This window comes from Sciurus vulgaris (genome assembly GCF_902686455.1).
Source record: "Sciurus vulgaris genome assembly, chromosome: 16".
Lineage (NCBI taxonomy): Eukaryota > Metazoa > Chordata > Mammalia > Rodentia > Sciuridae > Sciurus > Sciurus vulgaris.
Genome location: NC_136477.1, coordinates 14,474,692 through 14,490,140, shown reverse-complemented (window position 1 = coordinate 14,490,140; position 15,449 = coordinate 14,474,692). Strand labels below are relative to the sequence as shown.

The 15,449-nt window shown below is 41.1% G+C and overlaps 1 protein-coding gene across 1 annotated transcript; it reads left to right on the top strand.

Moving 5' to 3' along the window:
* Positions 1-6,842: 6,842 nt before the first annotated feature.
* LOC306647110 (olfactory receptor 7A10-like) lies at positions 6,843-7,772 on the top strand (the record flags this gene model as incomplete). Its single annotated transcript, XM_079116131.1, has 1 exon — positions 6,843-7,772. The coding sequence occupies one exon, from the start codon at positions 6,843-6,845 to the stop codon at positions 7,770-7,772; it is 930 nt and encodes a 309-aa protein (XP_078972257.1).
* Positions 7,773-15,449: the final 7,677 nt, after the last annotated feature.

The following is a 15,449-nucleotide window of genomic DNA, read 5'->3' as shown; positions in this document are numbered from 1 at the left end:
GCTCTCTTTTGCTTCCTGGTCATGGAGGAGTGGACTTGCTCTGCACAGGTTTTCCTCCATGGACTCCTGCCTTGCCACAAGTTCAAAGCCACGGGGTTCACTGGAAATTTCAAAACTGTGAGCCAGAGCACAACTCACTCTAAGTCAGTTTTCCCGAGTATTTGTTACAGTGATGGAAGGTGACTCACACACTGTTCCTTCTCCTTCACATACTGTGTGGATTTTGTTTTTCTTCACACATTGTGTCAACAGTGCCTCCTTCTATTTACATTTCTTAAGTGAGTAGAAGAATTTCTCATAAAAAGTAGATGAAACTTGTGAATACCATGCTAAATGAAATAATCCAGACTCAGAAAATCAAGGGCTGAATGCTCTCTTTCATGGGCAGAACCCAGAGCAAAGGAAGGGGCAAAGAGGTGAGAATCCTGTGAAAATAAAAGAGACATCAGTGAAGCAGAGGAAGGGGATTGAGGGAGAGGCAGAGGGATGGGAAAAGGGAGGAATGGTGGAATAAAGCTGACCAAATTATGCTCTCACATACATGAATACACGACTGTGAATTTCACCTTCATGAATATCTACAGAGCACTAATTTTAAAAACTATAAATAGAAGGAAGACCAGTGAAGTTAAGACAACCAGGAGGGAGAAGGGGGAGGCAGAAGGAAATGCTGGGGATTGCATTGGGGCAAATTTTATTCCATGCATGTATGACTAGGTCACAGTGAACCACAACGTTATGTATAACTATAATGCACTAATATTATGTATAACTACAATGCACTAATACAAACATTAAACACTTTTTGAATACATGATCTTTGAGTAGATGCTGAACATGAGACACAGATTTCTAATCAAACATAAGACAGTAATACCATAATGGGGACGTGATTCATGCACAAAAGGCTGATGTTAATTGATTTACTGTAGAAGATTGAGGGTGGTGCATAGCTCAGTGGTACAGTTTTTGACTAAAGGAGTTTGAGGTCCAGCATGTGTGTGTACACACACACAGTCAGAATAACTAGCATTGTGACTGGTGTGCAATGCTTTCTTGTGTCCTGTTCTTGTTCTCTATTTTGGTAGTCATATCAGACACATGGAACCAGAAATGATACACAACTTTCAGATTTCCTTCTGCTGGGATTCTCAGAGGAACCAGAACTGCAGGCCCCCATCTTTGGGCTTTTCCTCCCCATGTACCTTGTCACTGTGCTGGGGAACCTGCTCATCATCCTGGCCACCATGTCAGACTCCCACCTGCACACACCCATGTACTTCTTCCTCTCCAACCTGTCCTTTGTGGACATCTACTTCACCTCCACCACCATCCCAGAGATGCTGGTGAACATGCAGACACAGAGCAATGGCATTACCTATGCAGGCTGCATTATCCAGATGTACTTCTTATTGCTTTTTTCATGACTGGACAACTTGTTGTTGACTGTGATGTCCTATGAGAGATATGTGACCGTCTGTCATCCCCTGCACTACATGGTCATCATGAACCACCGGCTCTGCAGACTGTTGGTTCTGGCATACTGGATCATGAGCGTCCTGAGTTCCTTGTTGCAGCTTCATGGTCTTATGACTGTCCTTCTGCACAGACTTGGAAGTCCCCCACTTTTTTGTGAGCTAAATCAGGTGGTCCACCTTCCCTGCTCTGATACCTTTCTTAATGACATGGTGATATATATGACAGCTCTGCTGCTAGGATGTGGCCCCCTCACCTGCATCCTTTACTCCTACTCCAAGATAGTGTACTCCATCCATGGAATCTCATCAAATCAGGGCAGGTAGAAAGCCTTCTCAACCTGTGCTTCTCTCCTCTCCGTGGTCTCCTTATTTTATTGCACAGTCCTGGGAATTTACCTCAGTTCTGCTGTGACCCAAAACTTATGTTCAACTGCAACAGCCTCTTTGATGTACACAGTGGTCACCCCCATGCTGAAACCCTTTATCTACAGTCTGAGGAATAAAGACATCAAGAGTGCTCCTAGGAGACTCCTTGGGAGCACACCTGAGAAAGAATCAGTTGATCCACCTCAGTAGACTTGCCTGTGCTTTGGAGACTCTATCTTTGATTCTGAAACTAATTCTTTGATGAGACTGTAGAATGAAAACTTGATCCTCTTATGTCCCATAGTTTCTGTTTTTTTGCAATCAGCTCTCCCATTCAATGAAAGTACCCAGCTTGACCAGGCTTTCTGTTCTTTGTGGTCTCTAATGAAATGTCTTCCTTTGTCATTTCCTGTTTTCCCAAACTCATTCCCACCCTTGTGTCAGAAGAATTTGGAAATTTCTATCCATCATGGAATAACATGGACTTCTTTAGAATAATTTCTTCCTGAATAACAAGTATCTTTCTGTGTTCTACTAAAGGAATTGTCATGAGTTTACTATTCCTGAAGAAAAGACTACACATGGAAGCTGAGTCAATTAAAGTCGCAATATAGAAAAATCTGAAATTTGTTTTTCACATGTGCTACTATGATTTTTCTCACCTTTTCTTTCCCTTACCTGCCTCCCCCTCTCTCTTTCTCATTCTTTCTTTCTTCTTTTTTAAGGTGGGGATAGAACCCAAGGCCTTGTGCAGGCTAAGCAAGTTCTCCACTACTGAGCTACTACTTCCATCATTATTTTCTACCTCATGACCTTAACTCTTCCTCCTGGTAATGAAGACTTGAACACTCTGGTTTGTTTTGTAACCAATGATTGCATTTTATTCTCTCATAAGATCCTGTTCTCTTATTCAATTCAGTGGAGAGAGAGTAACATAGTCATTATCAAAAATTGTCAAGTGTATTTTTCTAAGTGGAGTCTAACTGGAAAGACAAATTTGAATAAAAGGTTTGACTCCATAAGGCCAATCATGGATGACCGTAAACATGATCAATCAAAATTTTAAATTGAGTAGTTGTATTGCTATGGAAAAACATTTCCTTTAAATATTCTGTTTCTATTCACTGAAGTGGGGAAAGTTGTTGTGCAGGTGTGGGAGGGTTTATGCAGTGGTTTTCAGGAGTGGTTGGTGAACGTCATGTTGTATCATTGAATTATCTTCCCGTTGCTCCTTGGATGTCTAGTGCTGTCTGTAAACATGACTCTTCCTGTTGCTCCCAATGAATTGTCTCTCCATCTTCTAAATTTTATCATAACCCCTATGGAGGATGTGAATGAACAATATCATTCCATATTCCCTTTTCCCTCAGGAATCAATTCGACATTTATGGTCTTTCAGTGACTCAAAAGAGAGCCTGAACTCCATCCCAGACATGTGATTCAGAGCCAACATTTTTCCAACTCACAGGTGCATGTCCTTCCACATCTCCTGGTCACCTGGTACCTCATTGGAGTCACTTTATAATTCAGTTATGTGAAATTAACTTGAACAACAGAATAATTATGAATGCTATCATCAAGCATTTGAACAAATCTCAAAATCAGAAGTAGCAGATTATTCCAATTTCTTGCAGTTCTTTTCCTCTTCGATTATTTTATCATTAGCTATTTCTGTGTAGAAAGTCATCCTAAAGTCAAATGGTTTAATATAGTATTATATCATCAAGTGGAAGTGGTCTCATGAGTCTGTACTCAGCTGTGAGCATCTGTGTTCTGTTTTCAAGGCTCACCCAGGGTGTAGAGGGTGAATGCAGTGCTATTCTGTCTGGAGATCATTTATGGTCAGCTTACTCCATTTTTACATCAACATTAACCTCCTAGTTTACAGGAATGAACTACCTTCATGTAATGCCACTGTTCCTCTATCTGTATGTAACCCCTTGCTTCACTCCCAGGTAGAAAAAATAGATCCACTTTGTTAAGGATGACCAGCCTTAGGTGCCCTCTATTGCACCCTGAGATCTGCACCACCTGATTTTCCTTTTAATTACTTTATTAGATTATAATGATATTCAGCAACCCACACAGATTTAAAGTGCTTAATTTGTTGAATTACAAGAATCCCACAACAATGAAAAGTATGCACAACATGATTCCGTTTGTGTGCAATTCAACAAGGGGCTCATTAAGGTTTAAGTGCTTGATTATGCAATTACTATAAAATTGGCATCCTTGATCCATGCTATGGATAGAACTATAGGTCATTGTGTGAAGTGAAATAAGCCAGGCACAGAAGGAAAAATACAGTAGGAACTCACTCAGGTGTAGAATCTGCAGAAGTCGATCTCACAGGAGCAAACAGTAGACTGCTGGTTACCAGAGGCTGGGAAGGGTAAGTGAGCAGGAGAGAAAGCAGGGTGGCCAAAGGGACTACGTTGTAGTTAGGTAGGAGAAGGGAGTTCTGATGTTCTGTACCTAAGTAGGATCATGACACCTACACTTTTTGTCCACAGAACACATGAGGGTCTGCATAGTTCAGAAAAGATGGAAGCAAATATCCTTTCTGAAATTAGTGCATTATAATTATACATAATATTCATACTATCGGGTTCATTTTCACATGATCATACAAGTATGGAGCACGATTTTCTCCAATATTGACCGCAGTACTACCACTTATCCCCTCCCCTCCCCTTACCATTATTCTTTCCTTTTTTTCTACCAATCTTGAGTGTTTTCACCACGAAGAAATGAGGAATCTTGAGGAGGTAAATGTGGACATTACATGCTGTATGCATGTATGGAATCATCACATGGCACCCTAAAAAGATGTGACCCTCATACGACTCCATTAAAACATTATTATTAAGAAAGTTAACTCCCTCCAGAGCCCTTTTTCTGAATGTAATCTGGGGGACATAAGCAGAACTTCCACCAGTGTTGTAAGGAGTAAAGGAATAAATGAAATGTGTGGAAATACTTTGTCCAGTCCACAGAAAGTGGTCATGGAGCAGGATGTGAATACAATGTTTGTGCCTAAGGAACTGTAATACATTTTTCCTAAAAGTAGAGTCCTCCACCCACATGGATCTACATGTACCTCCAATATTGTGTTTAATTCCATCTTTCTTCTTGAAACTCAAGAGAAGAGATATGAAAAGTGCAAATTTGAATGAACAGGATATGAGAAGGGAGATCTGGTTATGGTGCCTGCAGAGACCTCTACTCACCTCTTCAAACTCGCACTCACATCCTAAGTCAAGAGCCATCATTTGGTCCCTCATGATAAGATTGTGTTGTTACTTACGGGCATGAAATTCCTGGGATTGTTGGCAAAGTGCTATGAATACAGGAGTTGTCGTCTTATGGTTTCACATTAAAAAAAAATACAGCTCTGTCCTCTGTTAAAGAGGGAAATTGAAAAGTTGTGGAGACAGAGAGACTGTGTCCCCAGTGTGAGTCAGAGTTTGAAGACACAAGGTACCTAGCCATGGCAGGGTTCTCAGTATTAGACATGGAGAAAATGTGACTCAAAGGTGGGGTATTGTGGCAGGCAGGAGTTTTTGGAAGGTGGGGAGCTCACAGAGTGGTAGCAATAAGGGGTGGAGTCACCCGACTTCACTCTGATCTCAGGGGAATCTATGCAAACTCCCCGTTTCCTGTCCAGGTCAGAGTCCTGTAGGGAAATCAGGTGCTTAGAGGCTGGAGTTAAAGAAGGACCTTACCGGGTCCTTATGCCCTGGGTGACATTAGTGCAACATTTTACAACTAAAGCGATGGAGTTTCAGAGTGCCTTTCTATGTTCAGGCAGTGCTAACAAACACAACGCTGGGGCTGATACTGTGAACTTGGCATGCTGCTGTCAGCTCTGAGATCTGAGGAGCCATACACAGCTGTTCTCACCGGGCATAATCACCCTTCTGATGCACACCACCAAGGAAGCTGTCCTACAGAAGACATTACAAGGAGAATCGCCTTTTAAATCAATTTCCCTGTTTAATTCATACATAATAATGGCATCTCTTCATGGTGGACTTGTGACACTTTGCTACATGTGTCAATATTTAATGAACAATATAGTGTGATCATCCCATTCATGTCTTTCAGCATTTGTCATTGTGATTGACAGGAAAACTCAGACTCCTGTTTTCTAACTATTTTGAAACAAATCATATGGGAACTCAAGTCCCCTGCTGTGCTGTGGAACACTCGGACTTCATGTCCTCTCTGTGGCTTTTACCATCCACTAGCCCACCCCTGTCCTCCCATCCCCACTCCCTTCCCAGCCTCTGGTCACTGCACTGCTCTCACCCTCTGAGCTGACCCGCTCCCTCTTGCTCTTTCCTGTTGCCACTCTGGCTTCCTTGCTGGCCTTGGACGTCTGAAACGGGCGCCTTCCTCAGGGCCTTGGCATGGTCTTTGCCTCCTGCCAGACTCTCTTCCCTGACAGCCTGTGGCACTTGCTCTGTCTTCCTTCAGACTTTTTTTGTTGCTGTTGTTCAAATCTGATTTGTCAACTTCTTTGCTTTTTGCCAAAAGTCCAGTTTTTTAAAAACTTCCATATACTCTCTTCTTTTTTACCTTGTTTCCTTTTTTTCCAAGCATCTCCTTATCTGGGATGTTATATAATTCTCAAAATTTGCTTATAATCTTTCTCCATCTTTAGATTGTAGGGACATTGGTTTTCTGCACCATTCACACATTTTTTAGATTATTCCCAACACTTTCTAAATATTCGATTTTTTTTTCTTTAAGTACACTAGAGGTTTATCAGGATAATTCTAGAGTTTATGACCTCTTGAGGAAATGCTGGGAAAATGGGAATTAACTTGTTTTAAAAAGTGTAGGTGATGCCTTGACAGGTGGCCAGATTCCGATGAAATATAAAAAATGATGTCTTTACTGTGAATAAAAATGAGAGAAAAATAGAAATTAAAGAGTAGAAATGCATCTCTTTTCCCTCTCCATTTCTCTCTCTCTCATAGTCACACCAAACAAATGAAACTAATGAATGACACAGAACTATCAGAATTCCTACTTCTGGGATTTGCTGAGGACCCAGAACTTCAGCCCCTCATCTTTGGGCTTTTCCTTTGCATGTACCTGGTCACTGTGCTGGGGAACCTGCTCATCATCTTGGCCACCATCTCAGACTCCCACCTGCACACGCCCATGTACTTCTTCCTCTCCAACCTGTCCTTTGTGGACATCTGCTTCACCTCCACCATCGTCCCAAAGATGCTGGTGAACATCCAGACACAGAGCAAGGCCATCACATATACAGGATGCATCACCCAGATTCATTTCTTTGTACTCCTCATAGATTTGGACAATCTTATGTTGACTGTGATGGCCTATGACAGGTATGTGGCAATCTGTCACCCCCTGCACTACTTGGTCATCATGAAGCCCCATCTCTGTGGATTGCTAATTCTGTTGTCCTGGGTTATTAGTGTTTTATGTGCATTGTTCCAAAGCTTAATGGTGTTGCGCCTGTCCTTCTGCACGGACTTGGAAATTCCCCACTTCTTCTGTGAGCTCAACCAGGTGGTACAACTTGCCTGCTCTGACACCTTTCTCAATGAGGTGGTGATATATGTTGCTGCTGTCTTGCTTGGTGGTGGCCCCCTCACTGGCATTCTTTACTCTTATTCCAAAATTGTTTCCTCAATTCGTGCAATCTCATCAGCTCAGGGGAGGTACAAAGCCTTCTCCACCTGTGCGTCTCACATCTCTGTGGTCTCCTTATTTTATTGCACGAGCCTAGGCGTGTACCTCAGTTCTGCAGTGACCCAAAACTCACGTTCAACTTCAACAGCCTCTGTGTTGTACACTGTGGTCACTCCTCTGCTGAACCCCTTCATCTACAGTCTGAGGAATCAGGACCTCAAGAGCGCACTGAGGAGACTCTTTGAAAGAGAAAAATGAAACATCAATTGACCAAATCTGGAGAAAAGCCCATGATTGCGGGACTCAGAGCCTCTGTGCCAGAAACTGGGCTCTTTTCAGAAAGTGGAAACAGAACTTACTCCTCCTACTTTATTTGTGAGTTTCTGTTCCTTTGATTTCCACCTCTGCATGCAGTTCCACTGTGTCATTCACTTTATGATGCTTTCTGATCTCTCTGAAATCCAATCCTCTCCACTTATCCTTTTCCAACTTTCCACGAATGATTCCCATCTTTTGTAAAGGAAGACTTGCAAATTCTGATTAATCACATAAGATATTTCTAGAAGTAATTTAAGTTCGAATGACACATATCATGCTAGGTGATTGTTTATTTCACTGAAAACATTCATAATATCTATTCACATGTGGAAATATATGTTTAATAAGTAAAGTCATTTTTATAATTTTATTGTGGGGGAAAATCTGGGAAAAAAAATTTGATACCACGGATTGAATCCAGGAATATTTACCCATCCAGAGTCCTGTTTTCTGTCTGAGATGGGGTCTTGCTAAGTGGCTTAGAGCCTAGCGAGGTGCTGAGGCTGACCCTGAACTTGCTATCCTTATGCCTCAGCCTCCTGAGTCACTGGGATAGCAGGTATGCAGCACCATGCCTGGCTGACAATAGGTTTTCAACTGTGTGTTCCTTGCTGTATCACTTCCATAACTTACATTCTTGACAACGTAGCCTTAAACATGTTAGGGTGTTAGCTGGTCATCAGGATATTCTCATCTTTTGGATCCTCTTTCTATAGTGTGGTGTCCACAGTACTGACCATAGTCATGGACAAAACGTGTCCTCACAGGTATCTACTCCACTATTTTCCCCAGGTGCTCAATTTTATGTGCTTCACAACGTTTTTGAAATGTCAGCAATGAATAAATGGTGACTAGATTAATCATTGTGAGTGGACAGTCACTGGGCAGGGAGGGAGGTGGATGTGGCTGTAATGAGGAAGCATTTGGGATCCTTGACTGATGGGAACTGTTCTGTATTTTACTTTGATGAGCATTTATTATTTGTAAACCTTTGCGAGTTTCAGCCTGGTATTTCCACACATGCCTATAGTGTTCACTCATGAAAGCCAACCTGATAATTCACTCTCTCCAACCCCTACCAACATCCATTCTACATTTAGGTTGGCATTTTGTATGATTTTTTAACTTCCTCATATGAGAGAGACCACACAGTGCTTGCCTTTGTGTATCTGCCTTATTCACTCGGCACAATGCCGTCTGGCTACACCCACGTTGCCACAATGACAGGATTTCATCCTTCCATGCAGCTGAATGATGTTCCATGCTGTGTGTGTGACACATTTTTCGCCTCCAATCATCTGGTGATGGGCCCTTAGGTTGACTCCACAGCTCAGCTGTTTTAAATGAAGCGGCACAAACATAGGTGTGGATGCTTCTCTTTGCTGTGCAATTTCATTTCCTTGTGATCAGTGTAAATACCCAGCTGTGATATTTTGCTCAGTATTTTATGAAAGCTGACTAAAGTATCCTTGGATCTTTTGGTCTCATTTCTTAACAAGAACATGTCAATCTACAGTTTTCTCCAAATAAAAAGTTGATTAAAAACCATAAATAAAAAATGAGTGTTGTTTGAGCATGCATTTGTTCATAGTTAAAATTTCGATGACTTCTCCTTTTCCCCTTGGATTCATGGTTGCTTTTCACTTTCTCCCACGCAGTTGTAGCTGTCATGGTCCCTCCTGTGTTTAGTGTCCCTTATGAGAGCAAGTAGATGAGAGAGAACACGGTTTGCTGATAAAGTGCTGTGGCTTTATGTCAATGCAGACGTGACGTGTGCAGCAGAACGTGGTGAAGTTTGCTTTGTAGACTGGTGTGAAAATGTTGGATATTGAAATAAGCAGAAGTGGGATGATAAGAATTGCTGGCACCGGATATTTCATCATTCTTGCTCTCTCTGCTATGTAGACACTAAGGGAGACAGTACAGATGAACATTTCATTGAGAATGTGACTTTTTCTTAAGTGAACATCTTCTACTGCCTCTCTTCTGCACAATCATGGGAATCCCACACTGTTCTGTGATTTTGCCAGAGTCCCGAGTTCCTCTGTTCAGGCCACCTCATCAATAACATAGCAGTGTATTTAGTTTCTATTGTTCTAGGTCTTTCTCTCTTACTGAAACCCTCTTCAATTTTTAGACTTCTTTCATCCACTCAGAATTAAATCATCTAGGGGCTAGTCCAAAGCCTTTTACTTGGTGGTGTCCTTGCTTCATGCACTGACTGTGTTAGTCAGTGTTCTGTTAATATAACAAAATACCTGAGATTTATAAGAAGAGTAGTTTTATTTGGGCTCATGGTTTGCAAGGTTCCAGGTTAATGGACTGGTCTTGTGGCAGTGAGCACATGATGCGGGGGGGCAAGCATGTGGCAGAGTAAAGCTTCTCACCTCATGGCCAGGAAATGAAAAATGAAGAGGAAGTGACTTGGGTCGGCAATCCCTTTCAAGGGCGATCCTCCAGTGAAGTAAAACTTCCTACTAGAACTCCTCTTAGCATTTCCACCACCTTCCAATAGCACCAAGTGGGGGACCTGCCTTTACCCCACTGCCTTTGAGGGACACATGAGATTGACACCTGAGCACTGGTCTTGAGGTCTACCTCAGTTCCGCAGGCATCTGCTGTTTAGGATAACCTTGAGTGACCTTGGTGAAGATCACTCACGTATTGAGCCCCTTGGTCCACAGTCTGAAGGGGCCAAGGGCATGGGACCCCTCAGGGAAAGCCATCGCAGGATCTGCTGAGTAGCAGCGTGCATGACCCTGAGGACCAGAGAGCCACCTGGCCTCCTTCATCCAGCCCTTCGACGTCTTCTGCTTTTACAAGTTTAAAGGAACTCTCTCCTTGTGTCTTCCTTCAGGGTCTTTCCTGTCCTTGGTACTGTTCATAAAGTCCCAAGTTTGTTGAATACAACGTGGCATTTTCCTAGCTATCTACAATAATGTTTTTTTTTTAAATGTTGAAGAAATAACATGTTTTACCTTTAATACACATTCTCAGAAGTGAACCTCTGTGTTTCTTTTTGCCCTGGACACTCACTTGCAGAGATGTGTTCTGCAGTGATGCAAATGTGACCAAATGGAAGATTTCCTGCCTTTGTATGATTCTCTTTCCTTTCAGTCTCACTGAACTTACTGAATTTTACTACTCATATATAATATCAATTCCTTGAATTTCAGAAGTGTAGCTCATCTGTGCTGGCAACTGTGATGTCTAGTAGAGTTCCTGTTAAGGAGTTTGTCTCCTGTGAATTCTTGTTGAATAGAAGGAAATTCAGGGGATGGTTAAAGAGAGAGGAGAGAATCTGGGCCAATAACATATGCATAGGTAGATTTCCTAAGAGGCTTTGAGGCAGAAAAATACTCCAGACTCATGGAGGTAGATCTTGATAAAACAGACAACACAGAGAGAATGAAACCAGCATTCAAAAGAGGCACCTGCTCGTCCCCACTTTCCCTGGGCAGTAGCACAGCAGTCAAGGGAACCAGCCTAGCTTCCCATGGCAGAGGCATGGAAAAGGGAGATGCAGTGTATCCATAATGAGTACTCTTCAGCCTGCAGGAAGAATGAAATCCTGTCAAAGGGGTTGGGACATGGTGTCACATGAAAGAAGCCAGACAGCCAGCCCCACATGTGCTCTGTCCTATGTAGAAGCAAAGGATCCTCAGTCTGAATACAGAATAGTGAACCCAGTGACTGGCAAGGAGGCAGTAGGAGGAGGGAGGGAGGGAAGCTGGAAAAAGGGGAACCAGAACAGTGTTCAGTAGAACGAAGAAGCCCTGGAGTTCCACAGCTGAGTGGGGAGGAGGGGCTGCAGAGCACAACGTGTTGTCCTGTGTTTTATGAGGATCTAGAAGTGAGGAGCTCAAACCTGGGAACACAAAGAAATGACATGGACAGGGAAAGGTTCCTTATGCAGTTTTGTTCACTGGATCCTGTGTGCATGGGCTGAAGTATCACCCTGATCCCTGTTCACATGCACAATCACATGTCAGTAAAAATTAAATGAAGATTTAAAATCTATTCTTGGCATTTGCCAGTTTGTTGGGCCATGTTATACACACTGTGTCTGATGTTCCTGGTCACTACTTCACAAGGAAGCAAGAGCTTATGGTCACCAGGCAACGAGCTTGAGGTCACAGAGGGAAGGATGAGGCCCTAGCCCAGGTCACAGAGGGGATGAAGAGGCCCCTGCCCAGTCTGTGTGGACCAGGCCAGGCTTCCAAACCTGAGGTTCATTTGGCTCTGGAGAAGCTTTGCTGATGTAAAATTAAAGGTGGAACAAAACAGAAGCTTCTGATAGGAACTCCTGCTTCTGGGATTCTGCCCAAAGTGGAAGGCTCTGTTTCAGGGTGAGCAGTCTTAGGAAGAAATCCAACACCAAGGTAAGGTACTTGAAGTTACCTTGATTATTTTAATGTGATTGTTTTGTCTATTCATGAAATCAACACATTTTCATGTTTCTGATCCATTTATAATTTTTCTTTTAGGTTAGTGGTTCAGGTGGTTCAAGGATCAAATCAATTTTTCCTTGGGATTTTAAAATTCTAATTGTTTTGAAGTAAGTTTATATGTGTATTTTGCTTCTTTAGATTTCATTTAATTTTATTCCATTGTTAAGATACATTTTATTGTCCATATTTGAGGTTTACGACCTGATGTTTTGCAGTAAATATAGGTTAATGATTGTAATAATGAGGCAGATTTCCACATTATATAAGATATCATGTATTTTCCTCTAGTTTTTTTTAATTTAAAAAAATTATCAAAGTTTTTGACATGCACATTTTAAAATATTGTACAATTTTGTGCAATATTTTGTACAATTATTTTGTAGAAATATTTTGTATAATTTTGTACAATATTGTACAATTTGTAATCGTACAAATTTATGGGGAATGGTGTAATAGTTCAATTCAAGTGTACAGTGTAGAATGATCAAATCAGGATAGTCATCAAATCCATTTTCTTAAACAATTTCAGAAAAAACTTATAATTAACATGTAAAATTGTATGTACAGTGCACAGTGTAATAATTCAATATGTGTAAGTAGGATGTACTGATAAATGAAGATAATTAATGTTTCTATTCACTCTTTACTACCTTTGGTCTAGAAACTTTAAGCTCCTTCCTAGTTATTCATAAAACATATAATGTGAATTATTGTGCTGGATAATTTGACTGAACTCATTCCTTTGACTGAACTCATTCCTCCTCTCTGTTTTTAGGTACCAGTTCTCCAACCTCCTACCTGCCTCCTCCTTCCCTACCCACCCTTCCCAGCCTCTGGTAGCCATTACTACACATTCTGATAGACTGTAAAGAATACACATGTGAAACAGGATGTGGCATTGTTCTTTCTGCATGTGTCCTGTTTTACTTAATAGTAGATTGCTGGAGACATGCACGTTTTCATACTTGAATCGACCCATCATGTTCTCAATTCTACCTGTTTTAGTTCTTCCATCGTTTTTAATTCTCATCGTATTAATCTATAATTTCTTGTAGAAATCCTATCCTCTTTTACCTCTTGCCTGAAAATTCAAATCACAATGGTTATTCATGTTAAGAATGCAAGTTTACTTCCAAAGAATAATCATTCAAGCACCAGGCACTTCAAAAACCTTTTGTCATGGATTTGGATATTTATAATAGCATTGCTTTTATTTGATTGGATTTGTTTGGGATAATTCTCTCTCTCTATATATATATATAGACAAGTCATTTCAAATGTTTTGATAAACACAGCTTTATGATATACTGTAATGAAAATCAAATTAAATGTTCCCTTGTTACTCCATTAAAAGTCATCTTGTTCAGGTTTTCCTGGTGGAAAACATCACCAGGTTTCCTTAACAATTTCTATCCATTCTTGGCTTTTCCTTCAACATCAGAACATGGATTTGGTTTGAGCTGTCCATCCACTCTGTCAATCACTTCAGTCTGAGCATTGCCATATCTATTGGTTTCTGTTTGTGCTGTAACCAACTGTCACCAATCAGTGGAATTTTAAAAGGATACAAATGTAAAACCTTTCATTAAGTTTAGAAATCCAATATGTTTTTAACTGGGATAAATATTGAGGTGTCTGCAGGGCTGATTCTTCAAGTGGTTGTGAGGCGGAATCCTTTCTCTGCTCCTGGAGGCTGCCCACATTCCTTGGCTCATGGCCACCTCCACCCTCTTTAAGGCCAGCTGTGGCAGGTGAGTCTTCCTCACATTGCATTACAGCAACATTGACTCTTCTATTTTTCTCTTACACATGTAAGGACCTTTGTGGTGTCTGTGACTTCCTCAGATATCCTGGGGTAATATCCCTCTCTGTGGTCACTTGTCAGAAGTCTAAATCTCTTCTATTCCTGACTAACATATTCAGAGTTCAGGGAAGTGGGCTGTGGACATTGCTTCATGCATTATTCTACCCACCATCTCTCATGCCCCAGTTGTGGCCAAAGAGCTGAAAGCTGAAGTCTGTTAGGTGGAGTTTTATGGAAAACACACATAACATCTTCCCAATGGACAAAATGCATATCAGACAATATTGAGCAGAATAAGGCAACACAAAAATGCAAAATTCTGTTTATAAGAAGTTTACTTCAGTCAACAGGTAATCTTTGCTCTTATGATTCCAGAGAGTAGATACCACAGGGGCAGAAGTAGCACCTGGAATTGATACCACAGAAGCTTCTGTGTGGCTGTTAGATTCTATTTCTTTTGTGAGTTCTGGCTACCTGAGGATATTCACTATGTGAAAACTCATTGAGCTGTTGATATAGCACTTTTCCCATCTGTGTTTTATACTTCATCTGTGTTTTATACTTCAACTTTCTTTTGTTGGTCTGTATTTTGCAAAGACCTCCCTGCAACTCACTTTACACTTCATCCTTGACTCTTCTCCCAGTCTTCCTGGCTGGAATATAGATTTGATATCTGGTAGTATAGCAGCTACTCTGTGACCATGAGATTAGAAACACACATTGGGGATGATGTTGCAGAAAAACACAGAAGACTATGTCCTCAATTACATACAAAAGTTGCAAGAGTAGCCTTGCGTTCCTAGGTTGAAACCTGTGATGTATAATTAAATACAGAATTTGTTTCAGTAACTGGCTTGGTGATCTCTTTTACTTGTAACCACATATCCTCCATAACTAAATACAGACATTTGAGGCGATTTGTAACAGGTCATATACACAAAACAGTTGCAGAAAGATCACAAATGACATATGCAGATCCATAAATCCATATGTGCAAATGACCATTCCATATAATGACTATCAAATGAAAGGATTTCATTCCTTTTTAATGGCCAAATATTATTCCATCATGAATGCAGGCCACATTCCTGTGTGTATTGAATCAGGGCTGCTACATGTTTCATAAACTCTTCTTGGCACACACTCATGCTCATTCAGTACATTTTGCTCTCAGCCACTTTCCTGGTACAGAGGCAGATTTGTGTATATCTGAAGGTCCTAGACCCAGTTCCCCATGAACATGGAGGGATGACCCTATTTTACCTTTTATCCTTTTCTCTAAGATGATCAGCTCCTGAGGATGGATTTGGAAGGAGTAATCCTCCAAGACTTAAGATGATCAAGATGAGTTTAGGGTCTTTA